Source organism: Colletotrichum tamarilloi, assembly GCF_030869305.1.
Source record: "Colletotrichum tamarilloi strain Tom-12 chromosome Unknown Scaffold_38.1, whole genome shotgun sequence".
Classification (NCBI taxonomy): Eukaryota; Fungi; Ascomycota; class Sordariomycetes; order Glomerellales; family Glomerellaceae; genus Colletotrichum; species Colletotrichum tamarilloi.
In genome coordinates this window covers 121,734-142,875 of record NW_026849421.1, presented here as the reverse complement: position 1 = coordinate 142,875, position 21,142 = coordinate 121,734, and the positions used below count along the sequence as shown (strand labels likewise).

At 52.8% G+C, this 21,142-nt stretch overlaps 7 protein-coding genes across 7 annotated transcripts; 4 read left to right on the top strand and 3 right to left on the bottom strand.

Annotated features, from left to right (window-relative positions):
* Positions 1-4,939: 4,939 nt before the first annotated feature.
* Positions 4,940-5,191, top strand: CTAM01_09528 (uncharacterized protein; the record flags this gene model as incomplete). The annotated part of the gene is made up of 1 exon (XM_060525547.1): positions 4,940-5,191. One exon carries the CDS (start codon positions 4,940-4,942, stop codon positions 5,189-5,191), a length of 252 nt encoding a protein of 83 aa, XP_060379793.1.
* A 1,263-nt stretch (positions 5,192-6,454) lies between these two features.
* CTAM01_09527 (DEAD/DEAH box helicase) lies at positions 6,455-8,435 on the bottom strand (the record flags this gene model as incomplete). Its single annotated transcript, XM_060525546.1, has 4 exons — positions 6,455-6,503; positions 6,561-7,179; positions 7,231-7,641; positions 8,213-8,435. The coding sequence occupies 4 exons, from the start codon at positions 8,433-8,435 to the stop codon at positions 6,455-6,457; spliced, it is 1,302 nt and encodes a 433-aa protein (XP_060379792.1).
* Positions 8,436-9,089: 654 nt separating this feature from the next.
* CTAM01_09526 (RNAse P Rpr2/Rpp21/SNM1 subunit domain-containing protein) lies at positions 9,090-9,626 on the top strand (the record flags this gene model as incomplete). The annotated part of the gene is made up of 1 exon (XM_060525545.1): positions 9,090-9,626. One exon carries the CDS (start codon positions 9,090-9,092, stop codon positions 9,624-9,626), a length of 537 nt encoding a protein of 178 aa, XP_060379791.1.
* Positions 9,627-10,210: 584 nt separating this feature from the next.
* On the bottom strand, positions 10,211-12,102 carry CTAM01_09525 (glutamate decarboxylase; the record flags this gene model as incomplete). The annotated part of the gene is made up of 4 exons (XM_060525544.1): positions 10,211-11,057; positions 11,108-11,710; positions 11,767-12,005; positions 12,085-12,102. The coding sequence occupies 4 exons, from the start codon at positions 12,100-12,102 to the stop codon at positions 10,211-10,213; spliced, it is 1,707 nt and encodes a 568-aa protein (XP_060379790.1).
* Positions 12,103-15,368: 3,266 nt separating this feature from the next.
* On the top strand, positions 15,369-18,089 carry CTAM01_09524 (OPT family small oligopeptide transporter; the record flags this gene model as incomplete). The annotated part of the gene is made up of 4 exons (XM_060525543.1): positions 15,369-15,620; positions 15,749-16,042; positions 16,186-17,083; positions 17,137-18,089. The coding sequence occupies 4 exons, from the start codon at positions 15,369-15,371 to the stop codon at positions 18,087-18,089; spliced, it is 2,397 nt and encodes a 798-aa protein (XP_060379789.1).
* A 698-nt stretch (positions 18,090-18,787) lies between these two features.
* CTAM01_09523 (uncharacterized protein) lies at positions 18,788-19,647 on the top strand (the record flags this gene model as incomplete). Its single annotated transcript, XM_060525542.1, has 2 exons — positions 18,788-19,476; positions 19,545-19,647. 2 exons carry the CDS (start codon positions 18,788-18,790, stop codon positions 19,645-19,647), a joined length of 792 nt encoding a protein of 263 aa, XP_060379788.1.
* Positions 19,648-20,296: 649 nt separating this feature from the next.
* Positions 20,297-21,076, bottom strand: CTAM01_09522 (uncharacterized protein; the record flags this gene model as incomplete). Its single annotated transcript, XM_060525541.1, has 1 exon — positions 20,297-21,076. The coding sequence occupies one exon, from the start codon at positions 21,074-21,076 to the stop codon at positions 20,297-20,299; it is 780 nt and encodes a 259-aa protein (XP_060379787.1).
* Positions 21,077-21,142: the final 66 nt, after the last annotated feature.

Here is a 21,142-nt window from a genome sequence, read left to right as displayed (position 1 = left end):
AGGAGTCCTTTCCGTGATCTTCTCGTGCCCTCTGGAGTCGGGAATCTGGAGTCTGGAGACATTGAACGTCCCACCCGGATCACCCCGCGTGTTGGTGAATGGGGAGATCTACGGATAGACATCACTCGATGGTGATGTTGAGCGACTTGTTTGCGAGAAACGCAACGCAGACCCGTGATGCGGAGGTTTCGACATGTGGAGAGACGTCTGCCGTTATTCCGTCAGCGTGATCCCACGGAACACCGCTTGTCAAATCGAGAAATTGTCATTCGTCGACGCCATTTACTCATAAGTCATCAACTGCGGGGACGTGATTACACCACTAGGCTTCAGTCACGCTTCGTCGCCGGCGATTTGCCGTCACTCAGGTGAGCTAGCGAGTGAAGTTTGGCCAATATTGACGTTAGACAAGCTGTTGGTGGCGGACGGAACCCCTCATTTTGCCTCCCCCCCCCCCCCCCCGCCTGGCTAATACTATGTGAACTGGCAAAGTCGTCTGAACGGCCTGCTGTTCAGTAACATCAAGAGGAGGCAAGCACAGTAAGCGGCAGTCCAAACGTATTCCACGCCAAGGTATGGAAGGTGGAGAACAGTCCGCTGCCCCGGAAGTGTCGGTGATTCGGACGTTTGTCTTTTTGTTTCCTGTAAGCAAGACGTGAACTAGCGTGAGCAGTCAGATTGCCTACTAGCATCTCGTCCCCTCGATCCTCGATTCTGCGAGGCCATCACTCAGACAGCTTGGCGCAAGCGGCGCAGCCTGTGGGAACTTGAGCCTGGTTTCACGGCTATCCGTGAGCTGAGTTGTTGGAGAGACGCGACAGCGGCACCTCGCGTGACCCTTCAGCTCTGCAGGCGGCGTTACTAACGATCTGGGGGCCATTCCAGCCACGTCCCAAAGTCCGACTACCTTCGTCGTCATCCGTAAAGTGTTACCTATGGTATGATGGAGAGAGGCTGGCGTCGACGATGGGGTTCCGGAGGCCTATCCGAAGAATAAGGTCGAGGCGTCCACTTCCACAGCCTTAGCAGTTAGATACTCTTAGTCGGGCACCGTTGATGAGACATGCTCGCATGGAAAACGGACCCGGAGAAGAGTTGATGGGCGAATCACCTTGCCACCCTGCTTCAACAATGGATCTATCTGTCTATTCCTGGTGACCGCTCTCACCCACTTGTTACGGGCGAGGGATCACCAAGCCCTTTGGGGGCCCCTCCTCCCAAATCCTGAACCAGGCAGCAGCATGGATTGGATGTCATCCACCCGTCTGCAACCCCAGCTTCACCGGCACCACAAGGCGAATCACCAAGGGAACAGTAGGAGGGGCCTACAGAGTATGGATACTTATTGGCCTTTTGGCTCGGCACGACAGCCTATGGGAACCCTTCAACAGGTCATTGTCAAACAGGCAGCCCAGCCATCCCTCATCCATTGTGCAATTCTTCACGCGCAGGCAGCTGAGCAGTAGCCTTGCATGGGCTTACGGCGTGAATCTCATCTCAGATCTGATCCCCCGGGCGCCAGCGGCTAACACACTGCTCTGGTCTTAGTCTAGACGTCATGAAGCGCGAAATCCCTTGAACAATAGGGTTTTACAAAATGCGAGGACGAAAGTGTCCCCCCCAGCCTCGGGCAAATGACTCCCTGGGAATCTCGGGACAGGGCTGGACCAGCCTAGCGACGCGGAGCATCGTGTAAACTTCACAAGTTCGCATCACCGCCGTCACGCCCTTGTCGAAACCCGCCAGGTAGCACCGCGTGCACGCAATCGCTCCAGCGGCCTCAGGTTTGGGAAGAACACTGTGGATTCTGCAAGAGGAGGAAATGGACCGGTGTCGGCGATAGAGGGACAGCGTGGGCGATTTAGTCACCGGTTCGCCGACGTGTCAACATGGAAGCGACCTATCCTCTCCGTCATGGAGGATGACTCTTACGATGTGCTGTCCTTATCACCGCAAATATGGCCCGTTGCGGGGGAGACAAGTCCGAAGGGGTAATGTTACTGGACTGGACGGTTGAACCTACGATGCCTCTTTCAACCCGACCTCTCCCGTAGAAAGCGAGCCCGAACGATCGGAGGCAGAAAGGGCCAAGGTGTTCCGAACTCTTTGTCGAAACCGTGTCGATTAGCTGCAATGGTTCCCGCTTTGCGCAATCCGAGACTCCACCGCCCACCTATCCGGCTCCCGCGTGACAGCTTGCTGGAGTCGCTGCGGCCCTGCGGCCATTTTTGAGTCTTGGCCTCTGTCCCTCCCCGCCGGATATGCTTTTGCCCCAGATCTTGGGTTTCGCGCACGACTCGCGGTGGGAAGACTCGTGTCCAGTGACGAAGTCTCTCGGCTCCTCAGGGTCCCTCTTTTTTTTCCTCCCTTAATTGTAATTAGAGTATCGGTACACTTTTAGCACGCATTCGAACGGAGTCCACGATGCTCTGTCTTTGCATTCGTAAGGGACCCCAGGTGCTGGTAACCGAGGCACACGGCGGACGCGGCTGTCCCACTCCCCAGTGAAGGTAGGCGCGTGTACGCAGGCGCAGGCGCAGCAGGAAAGCCAGCCAGCATTCGAGAGCAGAAAAACGTAGAGATTTAGAGTAGGTTGGCTGCCCGCGCTTGATTCAGCCTCCTTTTGTGGCTGTGTTTTTTTGCCTTGCTGCGACGAACATGGGAAACGTAAGGCTATCAAAGAAAAACGCATGCGCCTTACGGGCTGGCAGGCAGACTACGGGGGAACTATTACAATGATTGTGGGATTTTACAAAGGTCATTTACGGATACAGTACGGAGTACATTTCATTACGGAGCGGAGTCCAACATGAAGACGCCACGATCACGGCACGGCAGCATGCCAACGTTCATAGCCGTGTACGAAGATGCGAAAAGGAAAAGTGAAAATAGGCTTTTGGCTTTCCGGGTATGCGGCGCTTGCGTTTGGCCAAGCCTTGTACTTTTGTCGCGTATGACATATGTTCGGCAGGCTGTCTTGCAGGCTGGGCGGTATAATGTCTTTCAGCCGCTTTTGAGGGGTCAGGCTGCGAGGCTTTGTTGGTTGGTATGTAGGCTGACTTTGGTATTTGGCTAAGGCTGATATTGGGGAAATCGAGGGTGGGAGCCTGGCATGGAGTTGGTGCATGGTAGCTAGGTTTTTTGCATCGTTTGCTTCGTTGCTTTTGATGCGTCATATGTGATCTCGTAATATATGTGAAATTTTCTACAGTTACCAGTTGGTGATTCTCTGTAATAAATGGCTTACCTAGCAGTCAGGTAGGCAGGTAGGCAACGAGGCCGATTCAGGACCGAGGCTAGCTAGCTATCTACCCATTCCGTTGAAGAGTGAGGGAAGCAAGAGGAGCACGGGAGAGTACGGGTAAGCATGTGATTCATCGTCGTTTTGAGGCCTCGTGGTGTTTTCTGCCTGGCTTGGCCGTTCCTCGGGAGGTGACGGGTGAGACGGCCACTTTGGGTAATTGGCCTCGCTTGGAAGCGGGAGGAAGAAAGGTGTGGAGGGACGAAGAGGATTTGTGTCCCTTTCTGTGTAAGTCATGCCTGATTGAAGAGTTTTCCTTGGGTGTCATGGGGGGATGTGATGACTCTTGATGTAAGCTTTCTCTTCTCTGGCGGTCGGAGGGCTTTCGGATCTGGGTCGGGCTGGTGTAAGGGGAAAGGGTATGAGATAGCTCGACAATGACGGCCATGGTTGCTGCGATACTTACGCAGAGTTTTGGTGTGTGGTTTCTGTTAAGGGATGGACATGTTTGCATGCTGAGGGTGTTCGGTTGGGAAATTTGCGAGGCTGGATGTTACATGTCGAGGTCGAGGTGAGGTCTGAAGACTTTGATGGTGGAACCGTAGTTATCAAAGGTGCACAATACTCGCTCTGCTGGAGTTTCCAAGTTGACAGTTATCAGATTACCCTGGCCATGAAACTCGTTTCCTATCCTCCCTTCGCGACGTAGAAGCAGATTGTGCTGCGGAGCGAAGTTTTTGTTGCAAGATGGATTTTAATCTTGATAACTAGTGACGCTGTCCCCAAAACCAATCATGTTGGGAATCATAGGGAAATGTGTTCCCCTCACAAGGGAGAACACTACCAGACGATATTCTGCATGTAATACTGAGGAAAGAGACTGGAGATTGAAGGTATAAATAAACCTTGTAGTAGCTCAAGGAATGAAAATCAGGCAACATAAACTCTCGGACTGAAAGTCATGGGTTCCACTCACTATATTGCTCACTATGTTGCTTCGCCTAAGATTTATAGATGTATCACGACAGCATCAATGCTCGATTCCAAATTCTAAGTCCCCCGAATTGCTGTCCTCTGCCAGTCACATATTCCGCGAAGAGTACTCCATAGCTAAAGGGGTGGAGCATGCAAGGACTATATATAGTGAATCATGTATCAAGACTTTGAGTCGATGCTCCAGGAGCGACTCAGGGGGGGCCGACAGGCGAACAGTTGATAGCACAACAGAAGAGTGAAAAAGGTCTTCCCACATCTAATGGTTGCCTTCTTAGACACGGTAGAATCCTGCAAAGAAAGGGTCTCTCAATATCCGCGTCGGGAACTGAGCTCTCAGTACCGGAAATCACCTGAACTACTACTGGAACAGCTTAGTTGGTCGGCTCTGATTCCAATGGTAGGGCTCGTGTCTGGTGTGTGCTTTGATAAGGGCATCAGGGCGAGGAAAGAAGCGTCTGAAAATGAGAACCGTGAGCAAACCACTCGGGATTCCTTATGTTGTCTTGCAGATGGGAATGGTGTCATTTCTGTGCGACCAGTATGGCAAGCATGTGCTAAATTATGTTGAAGACGATGTGGCGAGGTCGTGATCATAGTGACAGTGTCAAAGCGTGGTCACTAGGAGCCCAATTACTGGACTCTAGACATGGTGATGCATAAAGTTCGATCCTTTCCTGGTCTCTCTCTGCTCTCGTACGCGTAATGTACCCTCGGCAACAATTGATAGCGGAAGACTGTGATGACGACCCAGCTCCAAGACAAGACACCTCTAGAAGCCGTTTGCGACAGCGTTTCTATGGCAGGGGCCTCTACGTTGCGAGAAGCAGACATAGATGTTGTGGGTTCGCAGCAAGCATGAGCCATCGAATGACTTTGGGACACGCTGAACCGTTCTGCATCAAGTATCGAAACAATGTTTGCCTCAAAAAATCTTTGACAACCATTATGCAGTAGAACTCATCGTAGGCAGGGCGTAGTATCAGCGATTATCAGCTTTCTCAGCTCTTCTTAGACTTGCGACTTCTAAACACCGTATTTCTATCAAGGGGCCGGCCGTGAGACGATATCAAAGCCCCCTCCCCTTACCATTTGCCTAGTGTCGCTTCACCATTTAGGACCTCCGAGATGTTGCTGCACCTCCGAGATGTAACAACCTTCTGACAGGAAAGAGCAAAAAAGAGGCCGGGTGAAGTGTCCCAGCGCGGACGTGACCTCTGACAGCTCTCCGCTAGCTACACATACCAGTCTAGGCTATTCGCCACCAAGCAGTGCTGCTTCTCATGTATTGCCAGTGGAATAGGTAAGCAGTGACAACTATGTTCATAAACTTCCAGGCTGCTCTTGTTTGGATGATGGTTACAAAGACCTACGAGGAACCTTCCCTCAGCTTTCCCTTGGCGACTTTGAGAGCTGTTTCAACTGCGTATTGAGAAACAACAACCACCGATACGGCCTTCGCGCAGTGGAGAGCCGAGTCAGCATATTCAAATCAACTGTGGGCGGGTTACCGAGTATGTTGCTGCTCCAGAACCACTTCTTCACCGTGCCTAGCAACCTTGCAGAGGTCACTAATCACTTGATGGGGGACCTTTGTTTAGAGGCTGTGAGATAGGGCAGGATTCAATACAGTCGGTGTAGACCCTGGAGTTGCTTGACTTGCAAAGTCTTTCATCGATGACATAGCGCGCACTTACCATAAGACGACGTGAAAGCACAAGTATCTACACCTAATCATCCTCCTCCTAGGAAAGGAGGCCGAGTATTGTGCTAGACTTCAAACGGAGAATACTGGACCGGGTAGCACTCATCGGCGTGGTAAAGGCGTTGTCATCGTGGGCACCCAAGCCCGGACAAGACATCTGCAAGCCAGGCTAGAAGCTAGAGTATTGCACAAAGTGACAGCATGGCCTAAGCCGTAGCATCCCGCAGACCGAGCCTGTCGTGGGAAAAACATCATACAATTGATCAATTACAATGAGCGTGGTGATCCAGTCTTGATTCCATGTTGATAACTACTCTGTACAAACAGCAAGAGACCTCTCCGTGAGAGGCTTGATAGACTTTTTCTCAGTTGCACTTTAAAAGCAGCTTCATTTCTTCCCTTTTGCGTGACCGCTTTGCGTGTGCGTCACCCACGTCCAAATTTTGCAATTTCCCGAAACCAGAACCAAGAAAATACACCAGCAGATTACTCTGCCAAACTGTGGCATGACGCGCTTAAGAGGCCATGTAGGTGCTGGCATCGATACCCTCCTTGGGGAACTCACTAAGAAATGCGTTAGAGACTTGACAAGATAAGCTAAGTGTTTTGAGAGAAACTTACGGAAGAGCAACCTCGAAGCGCTTCTCAATAGACTTGAGAACCTCCTGGTCCTGGTCAGTGCTCACAAAGGAGATGGCAAGACCCTTGGTACCGAAACGACCGGCACGACCGACTCTGTGCAGGTACGAGTCGGCATCGGCGGGCAGATCGTAGTTGATGGCCAGGTTGATACGCTCGATATCAATACCTCTGCCGAAGACATCGGTAGCAACGCAGATACGCTTGTTAAACTCCTTGAACTCTTTGTAACGGCGGATACGCTCCTCCTGGCTGACGCCGGAGTGGACGGCGATGGAGGGAAAGTTGCACTCTCTCAGCAACTTGTCCAGCTCGGTCGCACGGAGGGTGCTCTTGACGAAGATGATGACCTGGTTGAACTGAAGGTCGTCCAGGAGTTCGTTGAGCTTGCGGTTCTTCTCGCGCTCCTCGAGCTTGATGTAGTATTGCTGAAGACCGTGCAGGGTGAGCTTGGTGTCCTCGTCTACATAGTGCTCGGTAGGGTTCTGCATGAACTTTCTGCAGATGGGCTTGATGTCATCGGACAGGGTGGCTGAGAACATCATAACCTGCTTCTGGGTGGGGGTAGCGCGGAAGATCTCCTGGACGTCACGGCGCATGTCTGGTTGATGTTAGAGGTTTGGTCGGCGGCGGGTGTGAGGCCGTTACTCACCGATCTGATCGAGCATCTTGTCGCACTCGTCGAGGACGAAAATGCGGACGCTGCCGAGGCGGAGAACCTTGTCGCGGACCAACGCGTTAAGTCGGCCAGGGGTGCCCACGATGACATGGGGGCAGGTCTCCTTGTTCTTGATCGTCTCGACATCCTTCTGGATGGGGGTACCGCCGTAGAAGACACCAGTCTTGATATCGGGCATGTACTTGCTGAAACGGTTGTACTCGTTGCGAATCTGGAAGGCAAGCTCACGAGTGTGGCACATAACCAACACGGAGACCTCGCCCTGAACGGGCTCAACTTGTTGCAGGGTGGTCAGGACGAAGACGGCTGTCTTTCCGAGACCAGACTTGGCCTGGCAGATGATATCTCCACCGAGGAGAGCCTGAGGGATACAGGTTTGTTGGACTGTTGGATCGCGCCGAAGTTAGATATGTGTTCCAAGAGCAGAAGAACGACGTAGAGGGCGTGCAAAGGGCCCGTCCATCTGCGCAAAGAAGCCATTTTGTCGAGTTGGTCTCCTCCTCCACTACGACAATACGCCAATCATTCAATCAAGATGATGACCGGGGCAGAGCACGAATCGCGAGCGTCGGCGTCGCATGCGCCCCGTGTCGCTCGCGACTGTGATACAAAAGAAGCCAGACCGCCGTGAGCCAAAGCTCTAGCAGCGACCGACCGACTGAAGTGCACTCGGGAACACCGCAGTGTTCGCGCAGCCTGGGGGTGCTGTCACGCTTCCCCCGAAACGGCCGCTTGTATAAATCCACCTGTCACCGGTGAATTCGCGAGCAGTGCCCGTACAAAAACTTGGATGTCCAACTTGACTCCCGCTTCTCGGTACGTTTTCTTCTCTCTCTTCTTCGATGGCGACGTCGATGGCTTTTTGTTCTTTGTGTGGCTTGCGAGATGGACGGACGCTTTGCTGATGGGGGAGGGGATGATGTATGGGTTAGGGTATCATAAACTCAGGACTGACCCTCCGAAGGATGCTCGAAACCGCAATCGCCAATAGCGCGGAGAAGCTCGGGCTTCAAAAGGAAGTCGCGGAAACCGGTCGAGTGGATGCCGACATAGCTGCCCTTCTTGTCGACGGCGTTACCGGCGGCAGCGTCAGCCTTCTTTCCGTTGGAGGCGGCCGCAGTCTCGTTGGTCTGGAGCTCCTCGTCGGAGTAGTCGATGAGATCCTCCTCAGCAGACATGTTGTCAATTGTCGGGGGTGTCGTTATTGAAGTGTCGGAGAAGAAATGGCCGTTGTACTGATGCGCAACGGCGAAAAAGGTCCCAAGGCTGCGGATGCGAAGCTTGAGATGTCAGGAGAGGCGTGACGATCTGTGTCGCGTGAAGAGGGAGGGTCGAAAGACTATAAAAATCGCAGGAATGAAAAAACCCGCGTATTCGTGTCGAGAAAAGTGCACGACAGGCGGGGGGGATTAAAAGCGGATGGCAACTGGAGGTGCAGGGTTGGAGGGCGTGATGGAAGGAGGCGCCGTAGTTGATGTGGAAGTGGAAGATCCAAGGACGACGTGGAACTGGAGGCGAAGGGTGAGGCGGGCAGCGCAGGTCAAAAGCTTTCGCGTAAGGAAAGGCGGCTGAGTCTCACCCCCAAAAGGCGACGTCATGTGACCAGACCCGTTTTTGAGAAGACCGTGTCCATCTATGGTCCACACGGTGAACACCTGCCTTTAACCTTAACCTTTGAACTGGAGAAACACTCATGTTTGGCAGCCATACATCCCCACCACCCCTGCAGAAGTTTTTACGACAAGGTCCAACACTGACTCTCGTTGCAACGCAGACTTCAATGCCATTCAGGGTCTGAAACGTGGGACAAATCGCAAGGAGGACGAGCGAGAATGGCAAAGCCCAAGAGCGAAAGCCTGCCAAACCGGCACGCATATACGCGGGTATCCTACCTGCATCAGGCCGCCTCATACCTGGCGACTCTGCAGATCCCGGGCGCCGACTCACTCCAAAACTCATCATCACGGTCTCAAGAAGACGCGCAGCTCGCCAGGATCGAAAACTTGCGCTCGACAAATGAGAAAGTTGCTCGTCGATTTGTCTCTGATATCCGAGCCGTCTCTCTCAAGGCCCAAATTCGCCCGAGCCCTTCGGTCAAGCAGATGATGTGCAAGTTCTGTGACTCACTGCTCATCGAGGGAATGTCTTGCACTACGACGGTTGAAAATATGAGCAAGGGCGGGAAGAAGCCTTGGGCCGATGTTATGGTCATGAAGTGCAAGACCTGCGACAATGTCAAGCGGTTTCCTGTCAACGCGCCCCGTCAGAAAAGACGACCATTTAGGGAACCCAAGACTGTTGAAGGGCCGGACGCAATGATTGAGGACACGACGGCTGAAGCTTCTGCTCAATCAGCTGGAGGTGGATGAGAATTGGCTGCCCTTCTCTTCACCGAAACAAAACACCACCAAGTGATACCTGAGTGGTAAGCCGCTGTCAGAAGGCTCCTACATAGGGGAGACCGGAGCTTTCCAAGAAGAAGCTATGTCGCTCGTAGAGAGGCCAAAAACCTGGCAAACTCTTACATCAGGTATGGTCTTTTTGGGGACAGGATAACATGGGAATGCCTAACAAGACTATCAGAATCACTCGCAAAGCGCGCAGCTTATAGCTCGGCTCGACTACCAGATTAAAGACACTCCCAAAAGAAGTGGCAGCTAGATACCCTACCTCAAACTTAGCCTAAAAACAAAGAATAAGCTTGGTGCATAGCTATTTATGATTTTTGTTCCGGGTCGGACGCTGCGATGGGTTCCGGAGATGTTGAGACATGAGCAATCCTCGATGAGAGTAGACTCATAATGGTCCCTTGGTATGAGACGCCCTTATGTACTATCCATATGGATTTGCCGATCGGGCAAATATTACCAAGGAGATCTTGAAGCTAAAATGTCATTAAATATTCGCTGCTACCGTTGTACCGAAATTACTTGTTTGCCAACACCTCTACGCCTTAGCATACCGCACGATGAATACCATCCTCCATCTTTCTAACTCCATCTTCGACCCCCTTGGCAGCGCCCCCCTTCTTGTGCTTCTCCTCATCGCCCTTGACGCGCACCCGCCTGCGGCTGTGATGCTTCTTCAGAACCTGCAAATCGATCTGATCATTCTCAATAAGTGTCTCCGTGACCTCGACAATGTCCGTCAACAATCGCTCAAGAAGATCGAACGTCATAGTCTCGCGGACAACGACGCGAAGGATCTCAATCTTTTCCTCATTGGGTGGCAGCGGGTAGTTGGGAATGATCCAGCCCTTGGCGCGAAGCATTAGGGAGACGGTCTCCTGCTTGATGTGTTCGTACTTGGCCTTGAACTCATCCGTCAAACGGAAAGAGACGACAGGCAGGCCAGCAACGTAGTCGGCCGAGGTCTCTCCCGGGGCAGCACTCTCGCCTCCAACGGCGGTGGCGGCCTGGTTCACAATCTTCTTTACAGCGCCGCTGGCTTCCTTGTGAGGTGCACGGCGGTGGATGTCGGAGACGACGGTGTACCATCCCGTGGCCTCGAGGCTCTGAGCGAGGATACGGGCGTTGGAGAGACAATTCTCCATAATGGAGCGGTAGCCGTCGAAGCCTAGGTGGATAAGGTTGTAGTATTGCACGATAACCTGTGCACCTGGGCGGGAGAAGTTGAGAGTAAAGGACTTTTCTGTCCCTCCGAGGTAGTGAAGCTCGAAGATGAGGTCCTCTGGGAGGAAAGACTGGTCGCGCCAGATGATCCAGCCGAGGCCGGCGTAAACAAGGCCGTACTTGTGGCCTGAGACGTTGATTGACTTGACACGGGGGAGCTCAAAGTTCCTGCGGGCTGTAAGTATATGATCAGAAGAGAACGAGCCAATATGACTTACCACTTGGAACCGCCGACCCCTGCGTGGGTGAAAGGGGCGATGAAGCCACCAGAAGCGGCATCGACGTGAATGGGGATGTCGATGCCAGTCTCTTCCTGGTACTTGTCGAGAATCTGCGAAATCTCCTCAACGGGCTCGTAGTGCCCCGTGTATGTGCTTCCGAGAATGACAAAGACGCCGATGGTGTTCTCATCGACATTTTCTCTCACAAGAGCCGGATCCAGACGGTAGTGGCTCTTCTTGCTGACGGGCAAGATGCGGGCCTCGACGTCAAAATAACGGGCAAACTTCTCCAAGGCGACCTGCGCGTTGGAGCCCATGAGAATGTTGGGCTTGGAGGTGTCCTTACCCTGTTCCTTGCGCTTCAGCTGCCATCTACGCTTCATGGCGAGACCGCCGAGATGGATGGCCTCGGAGGAGCCCGTGGTTGCGGAGCCGATGGCCTTCTCACCCGGCTGGACACCCCACAGGTGGGAGATGATACTGATGCAGCGCTGGTGCATCTCCATCATGGCAGGGTACTCATCTGCGTCTGAGAGGTTCTTGGAGAGGTTCTCCTGCATGAGCTGGGTGGCATTGGGTTCCATCCATGTTCCCACGAAACTAGGTTGGTATACTGTTAGTAAAGGATCTTTATTGAAAACGTCGTGAATGCTCACCTGGCTAGGTTCAGGTTGGGTTTGCCATCGAGGTCCAGCTCATCCCTAATCATCTGAAAGACGGTATCTCCTGGGGCGCCTTCATCGGGGATCTTGTACTTGGGAATGTTGGTTTGACTGGTGTATCGGCTGTCATAGGGTTGGATGTGTGATGATGTGCCATGGCTGGAAGCATTGGCATTACCCGGAGCTGTGATGTGAGTTGCCTGGAGGCGTTGGACAATGTCCTCTGGGTTGACCTGCGTAAAGTGTCAATTCTAGTGCAACATCTTCATATGGCGCGTCAATCATCGACGGAGGATGCTTGTCGAGACCTACGTGACTTGCAAGAGGCATATTGACGTTTGGATCAGCAACTGTGGTTATGGTATCAAGAGTGTAGATGAAGATTGGGCATGCACTAGAAGAGAAAATGCGATGGATTGATGTTGAGATCAAGATTGCCAAGTCTGGGGGATCACCGCTTGAGGCTTAAATACAACAGCAGATCACGAAGGATGCTGGGCATTGGAGGCAGCTAAGGTGGCCGTCAAGCCGATGATGAGGGATGAATGACGACATACGGTAGACCGAGCGGAGCACGGGAGTTTCCTTATGGGCAAGTTTTGTCGGAAATAGTAGCTCCAAGTGCATGAAAGACACGCCTCATAGCCCCAGATCACGGGCCGAGGAGGGGAGGGAATCGTGATGGGCTAGACAGGAATGATGTCTCTGGCCTCTTAGTGCGAGGACCTCCAGGGTTCTCTGCCAAGGCCATGGCCAACAGCAGTCGATGGTGCAGCATCAGCTCGTCAACTTTTGCTGGGGACGTGGAGCAGGCTCAGTGAATGGGGGAGAACTGGACTGGAGCAGCTCAGTGCCCCATAGGTATGGTCCAATGCCGAGTTTGCCGGTGGATTCCTCTTTCATCGAGTACTTACGTAGGTACGATGACTTGCGTGTCGCGCCAGTGCAGCTGAGAATTGACTTTTTTTTTGCCGAACGAGTAGCGGAGGAGAAGGAGTTTCTGTTACGTGCTATGACATGGCTGACATGTTTGGTGAGGTAACTTGTAAAATGCAGTCAGGTTGGCAGGGAAGGAACAATTGGATCGCAGATGCTCAGGTGGTCTGGCCCTACAGAGTGGATGGGTGACGGCATTTAACATTGGGAAGCTGCGACTTGGGGCCCGGACCTGAACAGCCGGGGAGGCTCCTTCCGCTCTCCCTTCCACTGCTCCAGGAGTTCAGTGACAGCTCGGGTGGGCCCCGTTCCCGTCTTGGCACTGCACTTTCGCAGCAGGTACGCCGGCAGACGGCAGGAACCCAAAAATCGCCGTGGAATCCGGAGGTGATCATTCTTGCCCGAAATCTTTCTTACCTTACCTTACCCACCTCATGTCAAGCTATCATTGTGTTCTTCCTTTTCTTCTTGCTCAATGCTGTCGAATCCTCTTTCTGGGTGAGGCCGCCCCCTAACGAACTGGAGTCTTCTTCGACGATAGACCTCCATAGGCTACAATAGCTATAGATCACCACAATGCCGATACTCTTTAAGCTACGTCTCCGAGAACGACGCTTCAAGAGTTGATCCAAAATGAAGCTGATAAGTTTCAGTGCAAGATCAGATTATTCAACAAAGCGTACATCCCCTTGAACAGTGTCCGACTACTTGATCCCGGTCATTATCTTCAATGTGTTAGAGCAAGGACAACAAAAACTACCGCTTCGATTATGGGGGTTTCAAATCTCCAAATATTGACTGCGAGAGGTTGACACCTCTTCTAATCAACCAGAGTCCTCAAGAAGGTCCAATACCGCCGTATCACGGAGGACCCGTAGTCAGAAGAATAGCAAACAGGAGACGATGCAAGTCTAATGGAAAACCCACCGAGGTCCACGGATACTTCCATGGACCATCGATAACCGACACTTCAAATCCAGGGGTTCACGAGCTAGGACTCCAATCTGTGGATCGTCCAACAACGCGTGTTCGATAAACCTTAAAAGAGTATCATGTCCCGGTGAACATTCATCGACCGACGACAGTGGGAGAAGACACCATCGGAAATAAGATTAGATTGTCAGCACTGACGGGGGGTTTCCCAGTCTCCAGTAACATTGGTTCATTCACCAACCAGAGATAAGCCAGGCTCTCCCAGAAAGCCCCCGGTCGAAAATCACGACTGATGATTGGCCGATACGGCTCAATTCGACCAAAGTCCCGTTGCAGTGACTCGCCAAGTCTCGCGCAATGGCCGCGGCTGGGCCGAATGGACGGCTACAGTGGCATTCCAGCATTGGCACGCTGGCAGCTGTGGCTTTCATCCAGACTGAGAGCCTAAGACCCTTGGGACAAGCGGCCTGGCACTTGGACAGTCTTCGAACTGGCACGAACTGGCCACGCGAACTGCGAGAACGATGGCAAGGCTAAACGTGCCAAAGTACGGACTCTCCAGATATCGGACGAAGTTGAATCGTAGCTGTTTGCAGTTGGTCCGTCAATTGTTCGTCCCCCCAACTTTGCTCCTGGACGATCAGCAGCATGCACCAACTCCCGGATCGGTGGCAGGGGCACATCGGCAACTTTGTGATCTGCTGATCCCCAAGTTTCGCGGACAAAGGGTGGGAGGCAGAGCAGCTCGAAATGGGAAGAAGCCGGTCAGCCAGAATCCTTTCGTCTTTCCAGCCAGCCAGACCAGCAGGCATCGAGCCACCGAGGCGTCGACTTTGGACCAACAGAGAGTCAGCTTTAGGTGTCCCCCGGCTTCGAGTTGTACTAGAGATTGAGAGGTGTGGATCAGAATTGTCGCCCATTGTCCTTCCAATGTCACCATGTCCCCGGCGAACCATTCTTCTTTTCCCCTCGCCTCCTCCACAGCCCCTCGGATGTCGCTACCCCAATTTAGGAAGGTCGACAAACGGCCGCTGGACCTGCGGGCTGTCGCGTCGCCGCTGCATTTGGTGTCGTGATAGCACGCTAGAGGACCGATTTCTTTCTAGTCCCCTTGGGTCCCCCCGTCCCTTCCAGCGCCTCAAGTCGCCGACAAGGCCCCAAAGAAGAACCCACACACACATACACGGGACGATATTGGGGAGGGATAGATACGGGATAGTGAGGGTAGAGAATGAGTCGGCTCATGGGTATCGTTGGGCGCGCCATTCTTTCGACTCTGCGAATCTTAACCCAAAAAAACACACAACTGGCACACACTCTCAACTCTGCAGAATCCCTAGGGACTACTTCACGAGTTCACAGAGGCCCAAAGCCAGCTTACCTCTTGCTGGTGTTCAATCTCAACATCTTCGGGGAGTGGGACTTTGACTCGTCTGGCGGGCTGACTCTACCTTGTCACATTGTCTTGGTGTCTTGTTAGACTGCAGACTGCCGACCGGCACCACCTTCGCCGCCGCCGCCGCCATCTTTTCGCTTGATTTGATTGAAAAAGCCCTTGGCGCCCGCTGTCCCCAGTCTCCCCCGTTGTGGCCTTGAGGCCTTCTTTTCGTCCTCTTGCTTATCTCGTCGGTCGCTCTCCAACCCATCCGCAATCGGCGTACCTAAACCCTCACCTTTCAACCTACTCTGTCGACAGTAGATTGAAGGAGAGAGGCACAGTCGTCACGATGCCGTCTATTTTTCGCAAACGTGGCGAGCCCGAGGAGATCACGCCCTACCCCGCCCTCGAAGACGATGCCGAGGCCACGGGCATCGAGCCGCTGAAGGCTCTGGCTCAATTCGAGAAGGCACACAAGCTCGATCCGAACATGCCAATTGATGAGCTCAACGATGTCGATACCGCGCTTGCTACCGGAAACGCCGAGAAGGGTCTCGAAATTGAACAGGCTCTTATGGAGGACAACTCGCCCTATCCAGAGGTACGTCGCGAAACTCCGCCCAGGCCTTGAGAGCCTTGTATCGCGGTGGGACGGACAGACAGAGGGAAAAAAAAGCCAACATGAGAAACTCGTTCAAGTCGCTAACATGATGCGCCGCCGCAACAAAGGTCCGCGCTGTAGTACGGAATTACGATGTCGATTTGCCAGCAAATACGATTCGCGCATGGGTCATCGGCATGCTTCTCTGCACGGTTGGCTCCGGTGTCAACATGCTCTTCTCACTCCGCAACCCCAGCGTTACCATCACCACCTATGTCGTCCAACTTATCGCCTATCCCATTGGCCTGGGTTGGGATTTAGTCATGCCCGACAAGGAGCAGAACGTCTTTGGTGTCAAGTTCAACCTTAAACCCGGCCGTTTCAACTACAAGGAGCACGTTATCATTGTGGCCATGTCTAATGTGAGTTCGGACGATTTTTATCAAGAGCGGGGCGCTGTCGATACTCCAGATTGGGGGATAGCAGCAGCCAAGATTTCGAGTCGCGGCAAAAGAGGCTTCTTAGAGAAAAAAAGATCAACGGCAGAACTGACTATGATTACTAGGCTGCCTATGGAGGTGGTGTCTTGTACGCAACCGATGTCTTGCTTGCACAGCAGCTTTTCTACAAGCAGCACTTTGGCTGGGCTTTCCAGTTGCTCTTTGGCATTACTACCCTTTGTACTGGATATGGTCTGGCCGGTCTGGCCCGACGCTTCCTTGTGTGGCCCTCTGCCATGATCTGGCCCTCAAACCTGGTTAACTGTGCTCTCTTTTACACCCTCCACGATCACTCCGGCTCAGACCCGACCAAGACCAACGGCTGGAAAATTGGCCGCTACCGCTGGTTCCTCATCGTCAGCAGCGGCGCCTTCATCTGGTACTGGTTCCCCGGTTGGATTTTCCAAGGACTTTCGTATTTTACTTGGATCTGCTGGATTGCGCCCAAGAACGAGATCGTCAACAAGGTCTTTGGTGGCCTTTCAGGTTATGGACTCATGCCCATCTCATTTGACTGGACCGTCATCTCAGGTTACCTCACATCGCCGCTGATCCCGCCTTTCCACGCCATCGCTAACGTGATTGCGGGCATCATCATCTTCTTCGTTATCGTCTCTTCCGGCATCCACTTTTCCGGAACCTGGTATTCCGACTACTTCCCCGTACAGAGCTCCGAATCTTTCGACAATACTGGCGCCGTCTACAACGTCACCCGAATCCTCGATGCCAACTTGCAATTCAACGAGACCGCCTACAACGACTACTCTCCTCTCTACCTGCCGACTCAATTCGCTCTGGCCTACGCTCTGTCGTTCGCCGCCGTAGCTGCCGTTGTCGTCCACGTTGTTCTGTACCATGGCACCGAAATTTGGGGTCAGTTCAAGCTGGCACGCCATCAAGAGGACGACGTGCACATGCGTTTGATGAAGAAGTATCGTGACGCTGAGGACTGGTGGTATCTGGGTACGTTTTGTCGATGGTATTTTCCTTTGACCTAGGCTAACAATCATTCTCAGCACTCTTCGTCGTCATGGTTGCCATCTCGTTTGGTGTTGTTGCCGGGTGGCCAACTGGGTTCCCTGCGTGGGCCTACGTTGTGTGCATTCTGATTCCCGTATTCTGGCTCATTCCTATCGGCATCGTGCAGGCCATCACCAACATCCAGCTCGGCCTCAACGTTTTGACCGAGTTCATCATCGGTTACATGGTGCCGGGCCGACCCCTCGCGATGATGATGTTTAAGAACTACGGCTACATCTGCATGTCGCAAGCGCTGTACTTTGCACAGGATCTCAAGCTCGGTCACTACATGAAGGTCCCCCCTCGTACCATGTTCGCCTCCCAGCTTGTCGCGTCGCTCTGGTCAGCTATCGTTCAGATTGCTGTCATGAACTGGGCCCTCGGCACCATCCCCGACGTCTGCCAGCCCGACCAGCCCAACAGCTACACCTGCCCCGGTGGTCGTGTCTTCTTCACCGCATCAATCATCTGGGGTGCGATCGGCCCCGCCCGCATCTTTTCCGGCCAAGCTCTGTACGCCTCTCTCCAGTGGTTCTGGCTCGTTGGCGCCATCACACCAGTTATTACTTGGTTCCTTGCCCGGAAGTGGCCCAAGAGCATCTGGCGCTACGTCAACACCCCCCTCCTCTACGGAGGTTCCGGCTGGCTCCCCCCTGCCAGTGTCTATATCTACCTCTGCTGGGCGCTCGTCGGCACCATCTTCAACTTCTTCATCAAGCGTCGCTACACTGGCTGGTGGTTGCAATACAACTACATTACCTCGGCAGCTCTCGATTGTGGCCTCATCGTGGCCACCCTCATCATCTTCTTCACGCTGTACCTCACATCCGCCAGGCCACCACAATGGTGGGGTAATGTCGACGTATTTCAAACGATGGACTGGAAGGGAACGGCAATCAGGACGCAAGTGGCACCTGGCGAGATTATTGGCCCCAGTCGCTGGCCTTGAGAGTTTGACGAGGATGTGAAAATTTGTGAGAAGCGTATTAATGATGTTCAGTTGGACAAGGATATAGGAGTTTGGTGGCTTCCTGAACGTATGTATCACGGTCTCACGGCCCTTGGGGAGGAGTATTTGGGTATTGCTATTATTTCACGGCTCTGATACGAGGATTGTCTGTACGGCTGATGATACCTCGGTGCGAATTTAGTTGCCCGTCTTTTTATAAGTGTGAATCAACGATAGTATTTACGTTGCAACTCAATTCCAGTTGCGTATGGTGTTGTGAAGAGTGCCGCTTTATGCCAAGTAACGATACCTTACTTGCTCACGGTATCTTGTTTAGTGTTATTTTGAGTGTACAACGCGGCTTCCCAATGGAAATTGATAGCAGCGACAAGCGTGCAAGCTGCCTCGATTGGAGGCTCGCCTTCCTCAACTCGGCACTCGACGCTATTGGGGCAGGTTCTCGGTGCATTTGACTTTCTACGAAGGAGCATCCCATTGAGAAGCTCACTTACCTCTAATTCTCTTGCCTGGGCACATTAGTCGCAAAGACCTCACCTGCTTCGAGCTTTGAGCTTCCAGATCCATCGTACACCCTTCTCGACATCCGACAATCCGCCTGGCTTGAAGCAACGAAACATCACATCGCTACGAGTACATGTACCTGCTAGAATACCCCCAAAAGTTCGCTGATGAATACAATGGCCGGACCCAGCCCTGCCTCTTGGAACGAACCACCAATCGCTCCACTCCTTTCCCCCTACCGCGAAGATAAGAGCAAGAGACTACATAGCCGCGAAGGCAGCCACAGCAGCGGCAAAAGCCAGTCCTTCTTGGCGTCCTTGGAAAGGCTGAATTCTCAATCTAACTGGAGCATGGGATCGATGAAAAAGAAGCAGGCCATGCTCGTGTCGCGGATGACGCCGTCTCGGGGGACACGGAGGTCGAGGGCATCGACCGAGTCCCGGGGGCCCTTTTCGTCAAAAGAGGACTTCGATGTCGACGACGTTGACGATGTAGACGACCTGGAGCTGCCGCCGAATATCCTGGCGGATAATTGGGGTTCTTCGGCACCTTCTTCTGGTTCGGAGCAGCGTCCAAGGCGTCGTGGCAGCAAGAAGCCGAAGAAGAGGGTGGCGAAGAAGGAGCAGAAGAAGAGAGGGTTTCGGGCCAGGCTTCGACGACTCCTCGGTCGGGATAAGAAGAAGAGCAAGGGTGGTCACGAGTCGCCATACAGCCACAGGGAGACAAGACAAAACATGCAGAGCGAGGACTCGGGACTGTCTGATCAGCAAGATGCCACGGCAGAGCGGAATCCTCAACCAACCAAGGCTGGCCTATCTCCACCGATAGAGAATACGCCTCGATCCAGCTGCCGCAACATTCTCAGGTACGAACAAGCAATGTTGATATCGCTGGATAGGACTTCGGAGCTAGTACACTAATAAGGACCACCAGAGACACTTTCGCCCAAAATCGAGCTGAGGCAAAGGAGGAGCCGACCGATAGACCGAAGGAAGCTGTCAAGCCCATGGATGATGGACATACGACAAAGCAGTGAGCTACTCCTAGTCAACGGCTCAACATGCCTTGATAACGGAGATTGGCAAATAGCAGCACGAAGCTGTTGGGGTCCTTTGTGGCAATGCCCTTCAAGAACATCCCAAGACCTATCGGCCTGATTATGGTGTGGATGAATGGCGTAAGTTTGTACATTTTCGTATAGATGGTTTCTTTTGGCGGACCTCATTCCGATCCTAATACACTTCCTCTTCCTAAGAATACCAAATTGCTACCTTTGGCCGATGCTACTCGATAGATCTAGGGTATTCAGAAGAATGCTTGACCATCTATCGCGGCCGAACCAGTGCTGGAACACACGGCAAGATGGCGCCAGGAAATCTGTCTCGGAATTTGAGACACTAAGCATCGATATTTCGGTTCGACGTTGCCTTGGATTAAGGCCGTAGTGGAAGTCACCGCCACCTCGGTTTATCGCCTGGAATATGTCAGATCTCATCGCTGATGAACGCAATTCCAAAGCGCAGGAGAAGGATCTCGACCACTCCCTCCCGTGACGGAATGAGACGACATTTCCTGGTGGCGCTGTGCCTGACTAGCGAGGCCTGACTCCCGGGGGCTCTTTATAAGTGCTTATCGCCCTTCCCATGTCTAATGAGCGAATCCTTCTGAATCATCGGGGGCGAGCTTCATCCCTCATCATCACGATCATCGCAGGGGAACGAAGAACGTCTTACTTGAGCCTCTTGAATGGAACTTACCAACAGAACGTCATACTGGCGGAGCGGGTCCCGATCCAATCCCAGCCGTGCCCCATTTGACCACCCAGCCGGGTCCATCTCCGTGGTCTCCCCGAGATTTGCGAACGATCTAACAAGCTTGACAGGTTTGACAGCGTCTGTATTGCATGTCTCTTTCAGGTTCATTGTCTTTCGGAACTTTGTGTCAGTCCAGACAATGGGGAGGAGGGGCCAGGGGGCCAGGGGCACGGGGAGACATGCCAATGCAGACTTACCTCCCTTGCTCAACAAATACCAGTGAGAGGGGGGTCTCGTACGGATTTGTTGTCTCACTCTCTTCTCCAGGCACAGGAAGACAACGATAGTGCATTTGCATTTCGTCGGGGCGGGAATAAGAAAAGGGGAGAGGACGAGAGGGCGGAGAGGAAAAAGCAAAAAACAACAACAATGAGGAACACGTCCTCTGTCCATCTCCCTTGTTTTCTGACGAAGTTTTAGTGACACCAAGGAAAAGCCTCCTGAGACAGGCTGAGTCAGTGACGGGCAAACAAAATACAAGAAAGTCTGGGACAAATTTCGCAACCATGATCTCTTTTGGAGCAAGCAGCAAGACAAGCAAGACGGGATTTGCGACTCTAGTGCTCCATTTCTGGTATTTGGCTCGTATAAAGCAAAAGGGAAAGACGCATGGAGGTCGAAGATTTTGCTTGGTTCTGCGACTTTTGTCATTACACAGGAGACACACACCCAAACTCAACTCCATATCCACACACTTCCACTCGTGATATTTTGTGG